Source organism: Haliotis asinina, chromosome 10, assembly GCF_037392515.1.
Source record: "Haliotis asinina isolate JCU_RB_2024 chromosome 10, JCU_Hal_asi_v2, whole genome shotgun sequence".
Lineage (NCBI taxonomy): Eukaryota > Metazoa > Mollusca > Gastropoda > Lepetellida > Haliotidae > Haliotis > Haliotis asinina.
In genome coordinates, this window is record NC_090289.1 from 21,661,810 (window position 1) to 21,685,151 (window position 23,342).

At 43.2% G+C, this 23,342-nt stretch overlaps 1 protein-coding gene across 1 annotated transcript in view; it reads right to left on the bottom strand.

The window, feature by feature from the left end:
• Nucleotides 1-3,369: 3,369 nt before the first annotated feature.
• Nucleotides 3,370-23,342, bottom strand: part of LOC137299204 (histone-lysine N-methyltransferase EZH2-like) — a 133,635-nt gene continuing 113,662 nt past the window's right edge. The window contains exons 17-18 of the mRNA XM_067831792.1: nt 21,127-21,292; nt 3,370-4,229 (exon numbers count right to left, since the gene is read on the bottom strand). Of these exons, the coding sequence (XP_067687893.1) occupies nt 4,169-4,229; nt 21,127-21,292 (227 nt within the window). The 3' untranslated portion in view covers nt 3,370-4,168. The remainder of the gene's footprint in view (nt 4,230-21,126; nt 21,293-23,342) is intronic.

Sequence of the window (23,342 nt, forward strand, 5' to 3'; positions counted from 1 at the left end):
GAAGAAAAGACCGAAAGTCCACACATTCTCTTTGTTTTCTGTCAATCAGGGCATTTTCACGAGTGATGACTTGAATGGATGTTGGGCCATACCATTGTAAAAAACATTGTCTAAGTACAGGCCATGTCATATTATCTTTATTAGGAAGTCCTTCATACCAAATTGAAGTTCATTGTGATAAGTATAGGGGGAAAAGGTTAACAATTTCTTCATCAGAATAATTTTGAATTGCAACAAATTTCTGCAATCGAGTAATCCAGGAAGGCGCAGATAGGGAATCATGGAGAATCTAAGCTGGTGGTTGCATGCTCAGAAGCTATTTCATTGCATATAGATTTCGTTGGATCCTCCTAGGGAAAATATGATATACTGGAGGATCCATCATCAGATTTAGAAGAAAAGAGAGGCATTGGATTGGAAAGAATGTACTCAACAGTACCAGCACTCACCCAGGGGAAAGTTTACATTAAAGGGGCACTGATGCGGAGCAATTTCCGTGGACCGGTGTAAACTTTTGTTATTGTTTTTCTCCCGTGAGTACCCGGATGATATCCCAGAATTCATGACTGGTTCGTGACCTCTGCTGCACAGTCTGTAAGCGCAACTGATAGTTTAATTATAGACAGATCAACTGAGGTGAAGTCATTTGTACTTCATTACAAATGTATTATGAAAACAAATGAAACACTTTGAAGGTTAATCATCTGCCAGTGGTAGAAATGGTAAAAAACTATTAGGACGGAAAAATAACGAAGCCAATGTACGTCACTATATTTTGTCTCAAAACCCTTAGTTCATTGTCATATTTGTATGATTCTGAAAATTAATAAAAGAACACACGATTTGCTTATACTCATAGTACATTTCTAACATAACAGCAACATTTATACATTGTATAGATTGCCAATATGGATCCTATTTCACACACATACGCGATCTACTGTGTGTTTTCTGTCATACAGATTCTGCTGAATGCTACAACAAATAAATTAAAACAAAATGCAAATAATGAATGTAAAACAGACTAATTTTATAGCAACAATGTCAGGCTACTACCTTGTTCAGGAATGTATCCATCAATATCCACGTAAAAGAAATCGTATTCCATTCATCTGCAGCTGGTAAATAATCCTTCTCTGTGTCGCGTGTCTTACAACTGTCTCATTTGTGAAAAAGTAACACATTGTTTCACGTCTTTCGTTGGTGAAAACTAGATAAACCTCTCATTGGTCTCCCAAGACAGCACACCTGGCAACTAATTGTATGATGTCCACTATTCTAAGTAATTTAGTTAACCAATATTGAGCAATCAATCAATCAACGCAAGGGTGGTTAATTCTTTGAAGGGAGGATGTTGTTTTTGCACTCTCACTTTATGACAGGGTGTAGTCATCTACACACACTGCCTTTTGACAAATCCGCTAGAAGATAAAAGTAATTAATCAATCAGTGTGTTATCGGTTAATCCTTTGATCGATGTTTGTTTTTGTAACTCAGCTGATAAACCCTCTTGCATCACTTACATGCACATATTACATAACATACAATACATTTGCCATTACAGACCTAAATTTATAATGTTGAGTATTTACTCCAGACAGGAGAAATGCCAAATGGGAACCTTTGTTGAGTAACCGAAGTGGTGTTGCTACTAATTATACCTGTTATAAATTCATGAATTGACCATCAAGAGAATGATGACAAATAACACGTGTAGGTTTACACCATTAAACGCCAGGTACAGCAAGAAACATGTAATCTCTGTGTCGCATGCAGCCTGAAAACACTTATGGGCCGAAACTGTTTTGAGGATACCAACGGAATTTCGTTACATAAGGAATACACACAGGCATTTGCTGTGTACTCTGGTAAATAGGTGAAATAAGGTTTTTTTTAAGTAAGACAATTTTCAGATTTCTCTACCAAAGGCAAAGTCATCGTTTTTTTGTTTACGAATTCAAATAAATCAACTGTGTGTTTTATTATCATAAATAATAAACCATTGTAGCTACCATAGCTACCAAAATTTATGTATGCTATTTGCTATCACAGCTCAACCAACACTCAAAACTACCTAAATATAAAGCTTTGCAATCTTCCGTACTGAAACAAATGGCTTGCTACACGTGCCTGTAGACATCATATTTTCATGATTAAATATCGAGGTTAAAAACACAGAAATAGGATCAAATTGGATCAGTAAGTATACCATCCAAGCATCCGAAAAGAACTACACTGTTGGGATATATGGTTACGATCAGACAAGGAATACCATGGATATTTTTAAACAAATGGCATGTGATGGGCATCCGGCCTCCTGACTGTTTAGGTGAAGAAATTCTGCTTATATGGACAGGAGCCCAGTTCCTTTGTCCGTCACGGTTGAAGGAGTGGGCGCTGACCAATTTGCGGTCTGCTTTCGTAATTAGACCGTTGGCTAGAAGCATTATTCGCTCCGCATCAGTGCCCCTTTAAAAAAACACATTAAGACATTGAACACTTCAACTAAAAGTCAGTGTCAATGACACAAGAGGGAGCCAGCTGGATCTCATCGTCCTTTGTTCCCGTGTTTTCCCTCAGACACAGGATGGAGATGTAGGCCCTTTGTACAGAAGATCATCAATGAACCACTTCTGGTCTTTGCATTGGGGCTCCGTGAAAACACAATAGTACTGTGATCAGGTTCTTCAAACTGCCAAGTGTCCAAATTGTTACGCAGATATAGGTTGTGACTAGCTGTTCTTGTGGACTAACCCTTAATCTGCTGCTGGCAGATGTAGTTGGTGGACGTCTGTTGTGATGTGGATCCAGGATGGATGTATATCATAAACCCTGTTCCAAAATGCCAACGACATATGCCTACAATACTTGTTACTGGAAGTGGCCATGCTTAAAGAACTTGAAATCTACAACTAGCTAGATGAACACTAAACAATTCATTCTGCTTGAGTCATGTCTATACTGCAAGTCTCTGTCTTCAACAGAGAAAAATGTTTTTTGAAGTACCTGTCCCCATGGGTAGACACCATACTACCATGCTGAAAAAATAAAAGGGAAGTTTTCTTCGACAATTTTTTTTTAAAGCTTTACCATCTTTACCTAGGCCGTGAAGATTTTAACACTATCACATTACTTTTGGGCAGCAACTGTATGATAGCAAGGTGTCCTTCATTGGACAAGCATACTTTGGTCCCAGTTAATATTGAAGTATCTCAAGTGGGCTGATAAATTAAAACTTCTGGGATAAGTATCTGACATATGCAAGCAATGGTATTCGTTTCTGAGACCTGTGTGGTCAATGATGATCATATAGCTGATAATTTCACTTTGATATTCAGTCTAGTTTAAATAAATACACTTGAAACAATATCACTGAACATAGTTTTATTGCAAACATTACAAGGCCATGGCCGTGTGTCAACTGAAATGTTACTGACAACATCATTGAATAATTCTACATGACAGCTGAAAACAGGAGTTCATTTCATTAAAAAAGAATCTGTGACAAATATCTTTGGAGCATTCTATAGTCCATTTACTATTATTTCCTGTACCAAGGGGTTGGTGAAACTTTGTTTAACAAGCATTCCTAAAATTTGTAAATGTTTGCCATTTGGAGTCAAGTTTATTTTCCACAATAATTTATAAAAAGCACTATTCTCCAATAATTTGTTTTGCCTATGAGATCATTTCACTCTCTTTATTACAAAATAAAAGTTGTTTAAAAAAACCAAACCTGCAATTGTTTTGAAAACATTGGCCATGGGAGGATTTGTAAGATGGATAGTTAACTTGGTTTCCTCAACACACAAGGCCCTATTTCAGATAGTTGCCCGGACCTTTACAAAGCAGACAAAGTACATGTATTGTTCAGTGTTAAAAACAGGAGTGTTTTTTAAAAAAGTTACGATCATTTCCACTATCTTATACCTTTGAACTTTTGTACTGAAAGAATTCCTTAGAGCTGTAGAAGCACTGAAAATTAATCCTCTTTAAACACAATTTTATAATATTTCTATTTCAATGATCTGAAAAACAGAATGTGACAGGACAACTACAATGATTCATTTCATTGGTACCAGTACATGAGTCAAAAAATAGATCCAAATCAAGGTTTCCAATTTCATTTGTGACCACTAACTACAACCTAAAGAAAGAACAGATGGAGTCAAACAATTTCTGTGTCCCTTTCAATTCCAACAAATTTCAGCTGCTCTGTTGGTCCATATCTGAAAGAAAAATGAGCAACATAAAATACCAATTTTCAATATTTATTTGCCTAACACAAACACTACAAAAAATATCTGCCTCTATAATGTGCTATGTGTTATCAGAAAAACATCTACATCCTGCAGAATTATTTGCGATTGTTAAATGCTACACAAACGTATCTACAAAGTGAGTGAACAGTTGCGATAACAAAGACTGGTATGAAAAGTCTGTTAACTAATAGAGAGAGATGACTTCATCAAAAATATGTAATAAACATTATGCTATATAAATCTATAGTAGTTGATTGACACTGATACATATAAATGTATAAACCACTCAGAAGAGTGATTCTAGCATGGTCATTTGTGTTTTCTTCACAGATCATTTGTTGTATAATGCTACGTCCAGCATCATCACGAACCAAACGATGATATTCGACACAAATTCACATGAAAGCTGTCATAAAGGTGATACACACAGATAAACTGTTGAATTCCAATGAATACTGGAAATTGTACAAACAAACTATTTATTGATATTGTTAACCAACTGATAGTGAGACGCTTTCAAGGAGCTCTTTGAATGTAGCATGATCATGGGTTGCAATGCAGTTAGCCTCTCGTGGTCTTCTTCGCTGTCTCCCCAGACAGGAGAAAGAACACAAGAAGGGTTATGCTATTATCTAATGGGGGAAATAGGTTACATCTTTGAAGTAAAAAAACTGTTAATATACTGACAAACTAAACCATACTAAACAAACTGTATTCACTCATTTTAAAATGAAACTTGGTGACATTTTACATGTCTTCGTGTTAATCTCACTTACTGCAAAACCAATGGAATATCCGGTGCAATGACAATGACAGAATTCCATTTTATGCTACCCTCTCCACCTCATGTAATCTCACACAGACTGTTCCAATCAAGGATGACAACATGGATTCTATCCTGTCAAGTTTACTGTTGATTAATAAAGCTGACATGCATATATTTGATAGAATTGTGTATGCCCAGAAACAAACCCATCACGGACACAGTTTAATAAGCGAATAACGGCTGTATTCGGTGCAGTATGATTTTATACTTTCAACTCCATTCCGACATGGAACTGCAGGGTGACAGCTGTTGTGCAGATTCAGTGACTTGTGTATGTGTGAGGTGGCATTCTTGGAGATCTGTTTTCTTCTTTTGCAATTGAATTTTTGCAAACACACTGTGAGGTGTACCAAACGGAATCATAAATATCGACAATAAATTTTTGATGTTGAAAGAACAATTCATTATAGGCATTTATGTGAGACTTATGGAATGTCCAGGATGAAACTGGTCACAAAAGGTATGATTTCAACATTTGCAGTTGTTTTGATATGCTTTGGTGTGTCAGTGGGATTTCGTGAAGTGTATTTGTACCTTTTCATGATTTATTTCTTGCTAGTTTAGAATAGAATGATATTATGATTCAGTGTTAGATCAGATGTAAATCACGTTGAAAGCTGTTCAGAAGCTGTATGACTGTCTAGCAAAAGGGGATACTAACTAACATGTAACTTCCCTTTGGTTGTTTATGTCAAACGTTATAAACCTTGGAAGAATTTTACGCCACAGTTGGTACCTCTCTAAGTTGCTTTCAATAATGACCCATTTATTTTCCACAGGCCATTCTAATCAACCTTAGCAATGCAGGATTGTGGAGGCATGCTTGTAGGACAAGATGGAGCTGCGTCAGCATTAGCGCTGGAATTTCCAGTGGAAGAAGAAACATCTAGAATGACTGCATTGGTGTATTTTGGAAGATCAGTACCCAGAATCAAGTATCATTAACTTTCTGTTTGCCTGAATGATAACCTTTGAACTTGGAATATCATTACATACACAAATGCTTGAGATTTGCAGAACTGTTCATTTGTGAGTAAAGTCCATTGAATTATATCATTTTATGGCTCTTTAAACACTTTACTAATATCTGATCACATATGATCATGTGCCATGAGTAGTATATACAATGGGGGTTTTAAAACACTTTCAAGAAAAGTCTCTACAAAGCCTTATTTACTAAATAAGGCTTTGGTTGGGTCCTTAGCTCTTGCTACTATTACCCCTACTACTTAACGTGTGTTGGAGGTAACACTGTGCCTATGTCACGTTTATATCAATGAAACAGTTTAACGTGAACCGCCTATGATCTCTTTGGTGTTCATAATAAAGGCTTGTTGGGCTTTTTGTATCCCCTGTTCTATGTACTTTTTTTTCTCGTCCTCACTGATAGCAGACTTACGAGATTTGGACCGAATATCTTGTTTCATTCCGTTATATTTTGTGAGTTCAGAGAGGATTGAACGAAACTCCTCTTCTGAGATCTTACTGTCAGAGAGTGCCGTGGAAATACGCTCACTCACTGTGTGAGCTTTGCTTCGGCCAGAACCCTGATCTCGTCGTGTTTCAATGCCTTACGATGCAGTCTGCGTGATACTAACTTAAGCGCCAACCCTGCCAACCCAGCTGTTATTTCAATACCTAGCACTATAGGTGCGGCCACGATGGTAGCCAACAACCCAACGCCTGCCGCCCCTAGTCCCATGCTGGTTGCCATAAGGGTAGTGTCAGCCCCGTCCACGATATTGAAAGCTCTATTGTACTTCTTACATAGTGCTTTCCGCGTGTCACGGTCTTGTTCTAGTTGACGTTTCACATCACATAACTGCCTCAAGCGGAACCCATCTACGGTTTCCAGCGTCTTCGCTACTTCCTCTACGACTGGGTACAGACCCATCTATAATATATATTATGAAAGATATTTTAATTGGGTTTCAGTTAACAGTCGATCAATGTACTTGAGACTTATCAGGTGTAAATCCTCATGTAGGAAAATAGTGGAGAAGTTAATAGGTAACTTTATATTTATAACAGGTAACTCTTCATACTTACTGAGCTCCTCGTCGGGGGTTATTGAGTGGGTTATAGAACCAGAGGGATCCGTTTGTATGATGAAGCGGTAACGTGTACTACGGGTCTGGAAATACCAGAATACTTTGACCCCAGGTAGAAGTTGTTGTAATTCCTTATTAGGATTAACTCTTCCGATCTCAACATCTATGATGAGTGTGGAGCCTAGTGTCACAACTGGAATATCAGATCGGTCTCTGTAGCAGTTATACTTTAACTCACCCCCGCGGAATGCCATTATCATATTGGGCAAAACAGGCCTTAGTATCATCTTTGTATTAGCTCCTGGAACAAAACATCCGAGCGCGGTACCGCTATTACTAATTTCTGAGATAAATCCATCTTCGTTTAATGTGATATAAGGTGAGGTGAGTGTTAAGTTGACTAACCATTCAGGTTCTTTAAAATCTGATAACAATATCAGCCTATACATATTGTCTTTGAAGTGCAGGATGTATAATTTATCTTCCTCACCAGGCTGATCGAATACCTCCGTATCTCCTAGGTCGTTAAGCGTAGTGTTGGGATGATGACTGGTCATTATTATACTATTACGATATAATTTCCAACTGGTTTTCTGATAATAATTCAGGGGTGAACTTCATACCCATGAAGTGTATGTTGTCAGGCAGGAAGATCTTGGTTAGTGATATCTTGTTTTCCACGATCACGTTGACCCCCTCCAGACTGGTGTTGGAGCCGACATTCACCCGCACGTAAACGTTGCAAACTTGATACTGGTGTCGTTTCACCCACCCGAGTTTGATCCCCTTCACGATCTCGACATCATTCCCCGATGGTTCCCCTAGGTAGACTTTGATGATCAGTGTTGAGTTTGCCGGTAGACTCTCTAGTATCTTGACCACGCCTTCGAATTCAGACACCAACTGCAATGTCACGTTTTGTATGGTCAGTTTACTCGATAGCATGTGGGCTGCCATAGTGTTGAGTGGGCTGACGACTACGCTACGTCTCTGAGTTGGGACATAAGCCACGAGCAGGGTTCCATTGTTCACGACTTTGTTTAGGTGGTTGTCTTTGTTATCAGTAAACACGTAAGGGGAGCCGAGCCTAATATTGAGAAACCAGTCGTTATCGGGTAACAACACCCACTTGTCATCTTCGGTGAAGACGAGCATATATGGCTTGTTTCGGGCGACGGTAGTGCTCTCAACATCGTCTAAGTCGAACAGTTTACCCCCGAACGATGGGTATATTATCCAGTTATTACCGGTGTTGACAAGGGTGTACTTAGTGTTGATTTTTGCTCTTGTGGTATCTACTATATCACTTAGGGTTCCACCGGAGGGGACTTCAACGCGTTTGTAAATGTTGTTTTTCAGTTGCAAGGCATACGATTTACCATCTACTCCGGGAGCGTCGAAACCACGCGTGTCTCCGAGGTCGGAGATCCCGATATTGACGCATTTTTTCACTCCGGGCCCTTGTGCGCTGGTCATTTTACATGAAGCGTTAAGCTGAGGTATCCTATATTTACAGGATTATGATTTATATCTAACACCGATATTATCAGCTCAGGTATGTTGCCCTGGGTTAATCTCTTATACTGCCGTGGTGAAAACGACTCGGTTCTACCGTCGTTGTATTTCCCAGTTTTCACCGGCACTGCTCTCAGTATAGTGGAAGGGTGACCTCCTTGAATGTTGTACGTTGTGCTCACCTGACCGAGATGAATGTACAGCTCTCGGTACGGTACTAGGTCGGGTAACTTCGTGCCTGTGACGGTTGTTGTTGGTTTTATCTCGTCAGGAGACATACCGAGTATCCTCGCTAATGGTCGGCCGAGTCTCAAGGAGGTTCTTCCGTTGTTGATTAACACCACTGTGCCGTTTGAGTCGTTCATCTTGAGTTCGGCTCCCAGGGGTTTGAAGACCTCGTCGTTTAGAGAGCACACGCTGTAGTAGCCGTCAGTTATCTGACTGCGAGCCCCACTGACGAACAGCTTATTGTTGCTGGCGTTGATGTTAGTCCATTGCGGTAGGTAGGTGATATCGCAGAGTGCGACTTCAAGTTGGCCTGACGTGTTATCGATCGCGTGCGTCAGCTGAACGGCCTCACCGCTCGTTATTCCTGGAAGTGTTATGTACATATTATAATATATAATTTATATATTATAATATGGACTTAGCACACTTGAAAATCGTGGTGGTAGGTAGTACGGGGTTTAAAGCAACCTTTATTAATATCTTTGAAAACTATATCGTGTCCGTTAATAACGCACAGGCGGTGGTAAACTGGAATCAAAACCCAATGCAGTTTTGGCAGAACCAACTCAACTTTGCTGTGTGGTGTGCGACGACAGGGTCGGGTGTGACACTAGACTACGGTATAGACGAACTGAGTAAGGCAGTCATTTTGTTTCATATTTATTATCAAACGAGACGAATATTGAAGGAAATAAGTGCTCCTCTTCCCCAAGATAAAGCGTGGAGTATGACGAATAACCCCTATGATAAACGCGCTTATGAACGTGTTTGTGGGGAGTTTGAGATTCCAACGAATAAAGACTTTCGCCTTCCTGGTGTGAACCATGGTCTCGGTATAGTTCTCGTGTACTTCTACAGGTCCGGAACATATCAGGCCGGTTCTAAAGATGGTTCATACAACCCAAACCGTCATACATTTACAGGCCCCACAACGAATGAAAAGATCCATGTCAGCTGTATAAAGCAAACCAATCCTGATGCAGCCACAGCCTGGACTAAAATGATCTCAAAAACATCGAAAGAATTCACTCGTGCTGGTACAATACGCTTGAACGACTCGATTCGAACGTACGTGTGGGCGCTGTTGGGTGCGCAGTCGATGACGCGTTCCAACATCCTCGGTAAGGGAACTGCTTACGACGCTCAGAAACAGTTCGTTTCCAACGTTGAGGATGCTATCAATTCTCCAGTTAATCTCCCGCGGGCCATCGACCGTTACCAAAACGTGTTAGAATACGCCAGATCGAAAGTCAATTACGTGTTTGGTGTGGGGCTGTACATGTCTCCGAGTGATATGCAACTGAGAGTAAAAAAAGTGGTGGGTTATAACAACAAAATAGTCATAGCCACGGCGGATCAAAAGTTGGGTATCAACCCCGATATTAACACCCCCTATATCCCACACATCCCACCACGTGAAACGGGTATAGTGGCGCCACCCCCGGAGTCTAAAGTTCATGTGGAGGTACCCCCCACACACCCCCATATTCAGGCCTCCAATCACATCGATAATAAAACGGCCCTGGTGGTTGGTGGGGTAGCTTTGGGACTTATTTGGTTAAAAATTTCTTAGCCGCTACGTACACCAGACCCGCCACGGCGACGATGGCTGCCCACAGGTTTTGACTGAGCCACGTGGCAGTTTTAGCCAGAGCGCCCAACAACCACGAGACGATGCTACCCAGCATGCCGGGAAGGGCTTCGGCGGCTTTACCAGCCAGTTTAGCTAGGCGTTCCCCGAGTTTTTTTATCCAGTCTTTAACCCCACCGGCAGGTGTGGGAGTTCCCCCGCCGCCGGCAGGCCCCACAGGGGTACCCCCTGTCAGTGACACCACCAGGGTTGATATGATGAAACCCAATGCAGTCAGAATGCTGGCGATGGTGATCCCTTGCTCCCGGAACAATATCCGAATCCTGTCTGCTAACGTGGTGTCTCGGTGGAGGACTTGATTGATGGTTTCCCGCACACGGCTGACCTGGGATCTAAGCTTTTCTTTGAAGGAGGATGCTGTCTCCAACCAGGTCTGCCTTTCATCTTCCAAATTACGTATTCGTTCCTCGATGGTGGCTTTCATAGACTCGTCCTCAGTTTCACCGAGTTTTTTCTTTTCATAGGCGATGTGGTCGTCTATCTCACTCATTTTGGCCGTGCTTTTCCAGAGCTGACCACGAATGGTTTGCATCAACAGGTCCAACCCCCTCAGTTCCCGAAAGGTAATTTCGAGACCCGGGAAGGGCTTGTTCTCGTAGTCGACCAACACCTTTTTAATATCATAAGTCATGTTTTGATCCGATGGGGCGTCCCTGATGCCTTCCAGACTTTGAACTAACTTCGGAGGAAGCTTAGGTTGCGCGCCACCGTAATCTCTGAAACCTAGTTCCTTTTGGACAAACTTAATTTTATATTTAGTTCTCAGTGTTGATAAGGCAAGCGGTTCTCTCTTGTTTTGATGCATGAGATCGATCTCCGGGTGAGCCTTCAAACGCAGCGTGCCATCCGTATCAACAAAAAACTTGGTATAGTCTCGCCCCCACGGCTTGATGTTGTCTCTATTTTCAACTGCGTCGTAATAACCGTCGACGGCGTTATTAATGAGTTTGTCATCTAGCGAGAATGAGGTCTCCTGGTCATCATCGAATGCCTGGGCACTATCGCCCCGCGTCTCCATAGGTATGTCTTCAGCCATTAGTATTAAAAATATATTTCCTTTATATAACAATGTACGGCAGAAAATTAGATCCTTTCAGAAGATTGAGAGAGCCACTAGGCGCCAGAGCCGTGCGCCAGTCGGTGACCATCACCAACAATCCCAGCAAGATAGACCAGAATCAAACTCTGCTGGTTAGATTTCCAAACCTTGGTGAGAATGACCTCATTGTACCAGGCACTGTTCGACTGGCGTTAATTTATCACGTTGACCTCCGACAACGACAAACGCGAGCTAGTGCGGAACATGGGTCGAGCTATCATCAAGAAAACGACCGTCAAGATCAGCGGTAACGAGGTGTTGAGTATCGACGACAGCGACGTGTTTCACTGCTACGGGGATCTCTGGAAAAGCGAGGGAGAACGAGTCAATGATGTGTACCAGGGTATCAGCAAATCAACCCGGTCGCGCATAGGGTATGCCTTCACGCCAGACCAGCTAGACAATCTATCGGACGGTGAAACGGCCATCGCTCGAGCATACGGGAATCGATTCTGCGTGCCGCTCGACTTCGAGTTGCTCACGGGACACGCGCCGTTTTACCAGGCCGCGCTGGGTGATAGGCTCGAATACGAGCTCACGTTTAACGACTATAGCAAAGTAGTGCGTACGCCGAACGGTGATGAGGCCAGTTATACCATAGACAACATCTCTCTGGAGTTCGACATGGTCACTAGCCCGGAGCTGGCCAGGCAGGTTCGAAGCCAGTACTCTGGGAAGATGGCTATCCTGTACGATCGCGTACTGAGGCATAGATCAGTCGTGCGAGATAAGAGCGACACTGTGTGGAATATCAACCTGAACGTGCCGGCGCGATCGATGAAAGGTATCCTGGTCGTCCCCGTGGAGGATTACGAGCCATTCCGGAGGGACAGCGAGAAGTTTTTCAACCTCGAGATTGAAAAGGTGGAAGTGACCATCGAGGGCGTGCCCAACCAGCTGTTCAGTCATGGTATGAGACCACACCAGCAGTGGGATGAGATAAAAAAGCTACCAGTGGGGGATTACATAACAAAGGACCTGGACCTCGGCTCCGTGCAGATCGGTGAATACCTGACCACCAAGTACGCCCTATGGTTGGACATGCTATCCACGGATGATGATAAACTGCATGGTAGCGGGCGCCGTATAGATAACGGCAGTGAAGGGATAACCATCCAGATTACTAAGAAGGCTCAACCCGCTGGTAAGTTGAAATTATATCTGTACGTTATTATGGACGCGCAACTTAATATAGACAATGGGAGATTCGTGCAAGCCATCTATTGACCTACCCACTGACCCACACTGCGCCATAGTGTGCGGGCAGACTGGCTGTGGGAAGACCGTTTTCGTCTTGGATATGTTGGAGGGTTACTACAAGGATGTGTTCGATAACATCGTTATCATGTGCCCTACTCTGAGCATGAATAAAACGTACGCGCGACCTTGGGTGATGACGGACCCGGACGTACACAAAATCGACCCTGGAACACGCCTGCAGGACTGGTTGAAAGCTCTTCACGAGAAATTTAAAGGGGAACCGACGCTGTTCATACTGGACGACTGCAGCGCTAATCGCGAGATAACAAAAAAGAGAGACATGCTATCGTACCTGGCCTTCTCCGGCCGGCATGCAAATCACAGCGTCTGGGTGCTAACGCAGAAGTTCAACTCGGTGTTGAAAGACCTCAGGGAGCAGACGCGATGGGTGGCCTTATTTCACTGCAAGGACAGGGATTCGTTCGAGGAGTGTTTGAGAGAGAACGATGTGATGAGTAAATTAGAACGGGAACGGGTGAAGAAACAGCTCGCTGAAACTAAACACGCTAAGCTCGTGCTCAAGACCGACCAACCAGTAGCATATAGGGTGTGCTAAAGCTAAGCAAAGCTAAGCTAAGCAAAGCTAAGCAAAGCTAAGCAAAGCTAAGCTAAAGCTAAGCAAATGCTAAGTATAGCTATGATATTTGAAGTGTTTGTCGTGTGCAACTTAACCTTCATTTCTCTGTGTTTTGTCTGCATCGGGTATTATATAGTTAAAACTAAATCTTACTTGTTATATTATAAGATGGAGTGTGAGGAATTGCTCGAACAATTGTCTGGGGATGATGACAAGTGAGAGAAACTGGTGGCGTTGGCTGTTGGCGGCAAAGCCAAACATTACTTTGGAGACTACACTCCGGATAAAATTCACAAAATGTCAGCCGAAGAAATCGATAAGCTGTACGCTAGATACGAGTCCCGGCTCGGAGCAGAAATGACAAAGACAATAGGATCGGCTATGACCCAGATATACACCGGTATTGTATCATACTTCCTTCCCATTCCACCAGAGCGCCGACTTTACCTGTGGGAGGACCTCGAGAAAGACCCTTTTATCGAACACGCCGTGAGTTCTATCAGCTGCGGGCTGTACCACAAATATGGTATGTTGTTGGCTCCAGTGACGGCGGCGATTATCACGGCAAAGCATTGTCAATTTGAGAGAAAAAACAATAATGGTATAGATGGATACTGCTCCCGAGGTGATACCCCCCACAGTGAGGGAAACCCCAGTGGGGGTACCCCCCACACCCCCAACAGTGAGGGAAACTCCACTGGAGGAAACCCCCACAGTGAGGGAAGTGGCCCCTTCACAAACAGTAACCAGACAGAAGAATCCTAAGAGAGTAGCTGCCGGTAAAAAACGGTGGTGTAACCAACATAAAATTATTACAGTGACCAACCAAACCCGACTGTTGTTGGCTGTAGGCGTAACTGCTGCCTTGGCTATCTCGTGGTTATATAGTGAGGGAAACCCTCACCGTGAGGTGGTACCCCCCAACAGTGAGGTAACCCCCACTGTCGACCCGCATATCATGTTATAATTTAAAATATTTTTATATATACATAATGTCTGAGGGGAAAACGTTCGTCAACGACGCATACCACGCCACAGTGGTCGCCAGTCTAGCAGTAGGGTACGCTCGGTTGACTAAAATGGTGCTTAAACAACCAACTATCAAGCTAGATTTCAACCTGCAGGATATGGGTATGCTCATAATGAACCTTGGTATGGCGATGGCCACAAAAGACATCCTAGTAAAACAAGGGATAATACCTGATAATATAATGAAATAAATATAGGATGGCCACGATAGCTATGATGGTCGGTGGGGCGTTAGTGAATGCCCTGGCATTTTCCGGGAGTAATTTCCTCTTCTCGAAACTACGAGATGATCACGCGGCTGAAATACAGGAAGAAAGGAAGCGGCACGATCTCGCTACTGAGAACTTACAAAAGGCACAGGCCGAGTACGCTAAAAAACGCCTCCAGAGGATCGATTTTATTAACGAACAACTCCAGCGTGAAAACCATGCCGTTCAAACATTCAACGATGTCGATGAAGCAATGAAAGAATACTACCTACTAACTGGTAAACGATTGGAACCGCTCAATAAACCCACACTTGCTCAGTACTACACACCATCCAAGGGACAAATGAATCGTGAACTGGGCTTCATAGTGTTGGGCATAGCAGCTACTGCGTTGGTTGCGAAGCAATTAAATTAAATACCTATATAAGTAAACATGAGACCCGCTCCATACCGATGCGAATACATACTTATGGGGAAGACCGAGGCCTGTGGTAGGAAATGCAGGAATCAGGGGTTCTGTTGTTTCCATATGGGAAGTCCTAACTACACGTGTTCTGTGTGTGGTATTGGGGTTAAAGGACACTACTGTCTATGTAAAGCTCACGGAGCGAACGTAGTCAGACATCAACTCATCTACGAGAATAAAAAGGACTACATAAAAGAACGTAGGCGACTGCTCAAGATAGACTCCAAATAAATGTTTTATCAAGGGTTACCTCCCTTTACTGTGACCCAATTAGACATTGGTTATGTTAGGTGTAAACACTATGACTACTGTACGCGAGCTAAAGCGGGTCGCAAAACAGAGAGGTGTGATCGGGTATTCTAGAATGCGGAAGTCAGCATTGTTGAGATTACTAGGTTTAGAAGCCCCTACGGTAAAACAATTAAAAGCTCAAGCAAAACAGCTTGGATACACGGGTTATTCAAACCTGGGGAGAGCCGGGTTAGTCGCATTGTTATCACATACCCCAGTGGTGGTGCCTACAGTAAAACAACTGAAAGCCGAGGCACGCGATTTGGGTTTAGCTGGGTATTCCCGTATGAGAAAACCACAGCTTGTAGAATTATTACGACAGAATAGAGCTATTGACCTACAGTTCGTGCGCACTGAGCGCGCTGTAGGCAACTATTTGAGAGGTTGGCGCATGCACGTTGATAGAAACATAGACATTACAGATATCAAGCCTCTGATAGCTGATAAGGTCAACCAGGAACTAAATAACCTAGGAAGTATCAAGTTTCAGATCACAGTGAAAATGTCGCTCGATAAGCAGGTTGGGAGTACCACTGAATATGTTCAGCCTTACTTCCGAGGTAAACAAGAGGTCGTCACACATACAGAGACCATTGGCGCATCAATCGATACCAGTTTTCAGCAGATACGAGAATACCTAGAACGCTACACACACTTGGGGTCCGGGTGGGCTGTAGATAAAATCGATAATGTCTATCTAGACATAGCTAACTACGTGCCATTCAGAGGCGGGTCATACCTAGCCTTGCCCCCCTACTATAGGAACAAACATGCCATAGTAAACGTTAAGAATAGAGGAAACGATTGCCTGAGGTTAGCTATCAGGTCAGCCTTATTTCCAGCTGACACTAATCCGAACAGGTCTTCTAATTATCCTCAGGAAGATGGGCTCAACTGGGATGGTATAGATGAACCCAACCCCATATCCCAGATCACTAAAGTAGAAAAACAGAATAATCTGGCTATAAATGTCTTTGGGCACGAAGGTAACACAACAATAGTACACAGGGTCAGCCCGGTGAAGGATCGCCAAGTTATCAATATATTCATGATCCAGCGAGGTGACAAGTATCACTACACATGGATGAAACACTTTAGCAGGCTGTTGTATGACCAATCGGCACACAGAGAAAAGACCCACTTCTGTGAACGATGCCTACATGGCTTCACACGAGCTGATTTATTAGAATCCCACCGGGATGATTGCCAAGGTGTGGGGCAGATGGCCATACGAGTCAACATGCCTAAGGAAGGTGATAATATCCTAAAATTCGGTAACCACAAGAACCAAATGTCTGTGCCTTATATCATATACGCCGACTTCGAAGCCTTGGTGGTGGGGGATTCCCCCAGTGGTGCCGCCGGCAGCTTCACCCACAAAACACACGAGCATAAAGCCTGTGGGTTTGGATACATTGTCATCCGCTGTGACGGGGAAACGAAAGCTCCGGTAGTGTATAGGGGCCCTGACGCGGCTGAAAGGTTTCTAAAGTGTTTGCAGGAGGAAGAAAAAATTATTAGGAATGCATTGTATAGAATCGCTCCCATGCGTATGACCCGAGTCGACAGGCTAGCTCACGCTAGTAGCACTAACTGTCACGTGTGTGACTCACCACTTAACGGTGATTCGGTGAGAGATCACTGCCACATATCTGGTAAGTATAGAGGCGCTGCTCACAGCGCGTGCAACCTCAAGCTTAAAATCAACCCTAAGACAATAAACATCCCCGTTGTCTTTCACAACTTGAGAGGGTACGACTCACACTTGATCATGCAGGCCATCGCGAAAATCGATGGTAATATAACGTGCATCCCCAACAACATGGAGAGATACATCTCCTTCAGCTTAAACGGACTTAGGTTCATTGACTCGTTTCAGTTCCTCCTGTCGTCACTCGACAGTTTGGTCAAGGCCAACAATACCTTCCCTATCACCGATCAATACACAGACGCCGAGACTAGACCCCTGCTTATGAGAAAGGGTGTGTACCCCTATGAGTACATGGATAGTTGGGTCAAGTTCACCGAGACCAGACTACCCCCCATCAGAGAATTTTACAGCAATCTGACCGGCTCAGCAATATCTCAAGACGATTACTCGCACGCGACTAACGTATGGAATAAACTGGGTTGTAAGAACCTGGGTGATTATCACGACCTGTACTTGAGGACAGATGTACTGCTGTTAGCCGACGTGTTTGAGACGTTTAGGCGGACGTGTTTCAAGCAGTATAAACTCGACCCCGCATGGTATTACACCAGCCCAGGTCTGTCGTGGGATGCCTTGCTTAAAAAGACCGGAGTTAATTTGGAATTGCTCACAGATTACGACATGCACCTATTCATTGAAAAAGGCTTGCGAGGTGGGATTTCCATGGCATCCAAACGATACGCGAAAGCAAATAATCAATACGTGAAAGGTTACGATCCTAACAAGCCAACCAATCACATTCTCTACCTCGACGCAAACAACCTGTACGGCTGGGCCATGAGCCAGTATCTACCTACAGGGGGATTCGAATGGGTACCCCACGTTGATGTTATGGGGGTTGCACCAGATTCGAACAAAGGGTATATCCTCGAGGTTGACTTAGAGTATACCAAGGAATTACACACATCGCACAACAGCTACCCCCTGGCCCCCGAACGTATGAGGGTTAACCCAGACTGGATGTCTGAGTACCAACATAACTTGTTAGGTGGGCGTGTGACAGACGTTGAAAAACTCGTGCCTAACTTAATGAATAAGACCAAGTACATCGTTCACTATCGCAACCTACAGCTGTACCTGTCGTTGGGTATGAGGCTGACCAAAATACACAGGGTGCTCATGTTCGACCAGAGCCCATGGATGGAGCCCTACATCAGAATGAACACAGACCTACGAAAAAAAGCCACCAGTGATTTTGAGAAAAATCTCTACAAGCTCATGAACAACTCGGTGTTTGGTAAGACTATGGAGAACCTGAGGAAACGCGTGACCGTGAAGCTGGTTCGGTCGAGTGAGGAAGACAAGCTCAGGAGATTGATAGCCAGTCCGGCATTCAACCGTAGTAAGATATTCACAGACAACCTGGTTGCCCTACACATGAAGAAAAGCCACATAAAATTCAACCGGCCTGTTTACGTGGGGATGAGCATCCTCGATTTATCCAAACACCTGATGTACGACTTTTACTACAACGAGCTCAAGAAACAGTACGGTGACAGGTGTGAAGTGCTGTACACTGACACGGATTCCCTGCTGATGGAGATTCGAACCGAGGACGTGTACGAGGACATGAAAAAACACCTCGATTTATACGACACCAGCGACTACCCTAAGACCCATACCATACACAGTACGGTAAATAAAAAGGTCCTAGGTAAGATGAAGGACGAGTGTGCTGGCACGCCCATAGCCGAGTACATAGGTTTGAGACCTAAGATGTACTCCATACTGAAAGCCGACAATAGTGAGATCCGGAAGGCTAAGGGGGTTAAGAAGTATGTGGTGAAACAACACATCAAACATGCCAGATTCAAGGAAGCCCTGTTCAAGACCCGTACCTTTAGGCATAAAATGAACACACTTAGAAGTGATGGACATAAGATATACGGACTGACTATAAATAAGACGTCCCTGTCGCCTATGGACACTAAACGTTGGATAGCTATTGATGGGATAAACACATACGCGTATGGACATGAGAAAATTTGAGGCTATTTACTACAGCCCGCGTGGGTACTGGAAAGGAGCTAGCGCAGTAGATAAGCTAGCTAAAATAGCGCGAGTACCCCCGGAGGAAGCCAAAGCGTGGCTTGAAAAACAAGCCCTGTGGCAGATCTATTTGCCGGCACCACGCTACGTGCCTAGAAGGAGGTTCGGTATTAACATACCTAATAGCGTTCACCAGGCAGACCTACTGTTCCTACCCCACGACAAGAGGTACAAGTATGCCTTAACCGTGGTGGACGTAGCCAGTCGTTACAAGGAAGCCGAACCCTTGACCACGAAAGATTCGGCCCAGGTAGCCAGAGGATTCGAACGCATATACAAACGCAGTCCGCTGACGTGGCCAACAGAGCTGCAAGTTGACCCCGGACGGGAGTTCATGGGTGCCGTGTCACAACTGCTAGCCAAACACGATACAAAGGTCAGGCGTGGCACGGCCAGAGCCCATCGCAGCCAAGCCATAGTTGAGAGATTTAATAGGACTTTGGCTGAGCGCTTGTTCGGTCATCAGTATGCTAGGGAGATGGCCACCCCTGGAAAACGATCGACTGAATGGGTCACGAGGTTACCCAAGGTGGTGTCGGCAATCAACCATGAAGTCACCCGTCTCACCGGTAAGAAACCGGCAGACGCTATCAAACTAAAATCAATAGTTGCAGAGTCGGCCGCTCCATTGCGTGGGAAGGAGAAACAGATACCAGATAGGGCCCTAGTGAGGTATCTATACCAGCCGGGGGAACACGAGGGTGATAGCCGTAAGCGGGCCACCGATCCTATATGGTCAGTCAAAACTTACAACATAGATAAAGTGGATATGAAAGCCGACGAACCTAACTTATACTACTTGAGGGATGGGCCGGGTAGGGGGTTTGTAAGAGAAGAATTATTGATCGTACCGTACGGCACAGTGTTACCTCCAACACACGTTAAGTAGTAGGGGTAATAGTAGCAAGAGCTAAGGGCCCAACCAAAGCCTTATTTAGTAAATAAGGCTTTGTAGAGACTTTTCTTGAAAGTGTTTTAAAACCCCCATTGTATATACTACTCCATGAGATTGTACTCTGCATCATCTTTGAATAATTCTTCCAAGAATTTGTCGTCTTTGAAGACAGTGTTCACCTTAATGCAGAAATTTGCATTTTCACAGCAAAAATTGACAAAAACACGCAAAAAATATTTGGCGTGCGTGTTCTGAACGCATAGATTCTGATCTATGTAATTTTAAGAAGTACCTTGAAACAGCAAGATGTAAAAAAGCAAGACATTTTGATATGATTCAGGATTGTAAGCAAACTTTTACGTGCAAAAGATCTGGGCTACATATTTATAACCTTATTTCTGTACACGCTCCTACCAAATCTACCGCCAACACCGGCAGATTCTATCAAAATCCCAGAGAAAGAATAAAATTGAGGTTGAAATCTTCCTCCATTATGCAAATTCATGCAGCGACTGTAGTACCATTTTAGTGCCAAGTATTAATGTGGGGTTATTAGGCCATCATTCTTAGGTATGTCAAACACTATTCGACAATGCTAATCAACCAATCAGATAGCAGAAAACACTCACTATTGGTTTACAATTTCTTTTGCAAGTGTTGCCCATTTGGGAGATTACATTATACAACAACAGCTTATCAATCACTGGATACTCCGGAACTAACTTTGAGTACATGTCACAGTCATGAGCATTGCTGCTCAAGATATTTTATGAATTTATCTTCTTTAATCTTTAGGGGGGTCATCACAAATCTGAAGCATGTGGAAACAATTCAAGAAGATTAATCCACAAAATATCTTGGTCATCTATAATAACTTGTAAATGCTGCTACAAGACAAGAACATTACAACAAAATGTTTCAACATCATGAAATCAGATATAAGTTTCAGGAACTGAGAGTTTGGGTCAAAGTATCCTTCAGTGTAATATGCTAATCCTGATACATACCTGTAATCAAAAAAGAGTTCTTCACCAGCCTGTATTGGACGCTTGGCAAATATGCCAATACGATGGTCACCATTAACCATCATCACCTTGGCATAGCAATTTGGATTGATGGAATGGTTGGCAAATCTGATCTTGTTTCCCTTTCTTGTAGCATCCACCACAAAATCTGGAGTCAACCAAATTCAGTAGTCAGTACATCTTCTCAAATAGTTTTACTTTTAAAAAAGTTATACTATACCTGGGTGTACAAAACAGCAGTATAAACAGTATTTCCAAATTTATCAGATTTACAGGCCAATTGCAGCAAAACTATGGTAGAACTTAGAATTAAGGCCCGAATACCCAACAGAAGAAATGTGGAACAAGTAGTAATGTGCATCATTCTACGGCAGACCTTCGGAGTGTTAGAGGAACACACACGGAAAACATGGAACATTGGGGGAATAGCTACGGCATTAATCCATTGGAGAAGAAGCACATCGGTGGAACTACACAATAACATCGGAATAGTTTCATTATAGCTGGAATGACTGCGGAAGACCCTCGTCAACCATGTTTAACTTTGGTAAAGGATTTTCACCTCATTCCAACTATAATACACATAAGCGGATTTCGACCAATGAAGTTCAATTCTGCAAGTGAAGATGTACTGGATACACTTCAAGCAGCTCCTCCAAATGGAAAAAACCACAGGGAAGATTGACTTGGAGTTGCCCCACCTGGTGTTGTTTTTCATGAATACAACGAAGTACATGACAAATACATAAACCACAGAAGATGGCAAATGAAGAGTGAGTGAGTGAGTTAATGTTTAATGTCACATCGGCAATATTTCAGCCATATCGTGATGGTAACATAATACTGGTATGGAATAATGTAATTTTCTGAATAAAATTGATATTTTATACTTATCCTGACTCATGCTAACTGCTTATCTCATCTTCCCTGGCGAAGGTAGTGGAACGCCTGAAATCCCTTGAAGTTCTCTTCTAGGAAGAAGCGGACGTAAAATACACTCACCCATGTGTAGTCTCCCTTTTCCTGTGCCCTAGGCCATGTGACCGGCCGTGCTTGTTACTCTCTCTTTGTATATCCCCTGACACCTGAATATAGGAATTCAGTGAGCCTCTGCAGGGCAGCTGGGATGGGCTTTTGCCATGAGTCAAGATAAGTATAAAATATCAGTTTTATTCAGTAAATTACATATTTTTCCTTATCCTGACTCATGCTAATTGCTTACAGAATTCGATGGAAACAGCGGTGGGTCAGGCCATGCTGGATTCTGCTGGCTGTCAAAATTACGTCCAATAATTTCCTGCCCCCCAAACGGGAACCTGTAACAGCGATAATATAGTCCTGCTCTTCTAATATTCTTTGTAGATTCTGGGGGGATTACATCCAGTTGAACTTACCTTCAGCCGAAGGTTTTGCTGACTGGAATGTGTGACATCGAAAGTAACTAGCATCCTGCTAGTTTATGATGCAACTAATTGTCGAGATATGGTAATCAAGACTAGTTGTGACCCTTCTTCATGTACAAGTATCTTCATTACAAATACAGGGTCATAATCATTCATGCTTGTCTGTTTAAGACGTGTGCATGGACTTACCACCATTATACTCCCCAGAGCTTCTGGTTTCCACAAGTCACGTGATATAACAGGTGAGTGAACTCAGCGCCTTCGTAGAACTGTTAGTTGCTGAGCGACAATAAGAAGCCCAAACTGATGAATGACACAGACGTCCTCCGTGGCTATGTCTCGCAGGTAGTGGTTGGCAAACACCGTGTCTGACTTCCAAAAGCAGCCCTCCATTATAGTTGATAGTGAGCAATTTCCATGTAGCATTGGTGAAGAGGCCAGGGCTCTGACTTCAAGCGCGTTAGAAGCTTGCGGCGGGTCTAATCCTGCTGCTTATATGCTCTAAGTATGACAGTACTAATCCACACTGAGTTAGCTTTGCGGGATACTTCCGTGGGTGTCTCAGTAGATATAGGTATAAATAGGCGCTTGAACTGTTGTCTTCTAGACTTGGTATATGCAATGTACATTTTTCAATGCTCTGACTGGACATAATGATAAATCTTGTGTATTGTGAGGTCCTAAGATTGAAGACAAGGCTGGTATACGAAACTGTCTATCCGGTTAACCTGGTAGTCGATTCTTTGCTATGAAATCCAATCTTAGACCCAAATGAGCTGTTTCTTGGTGACTTTG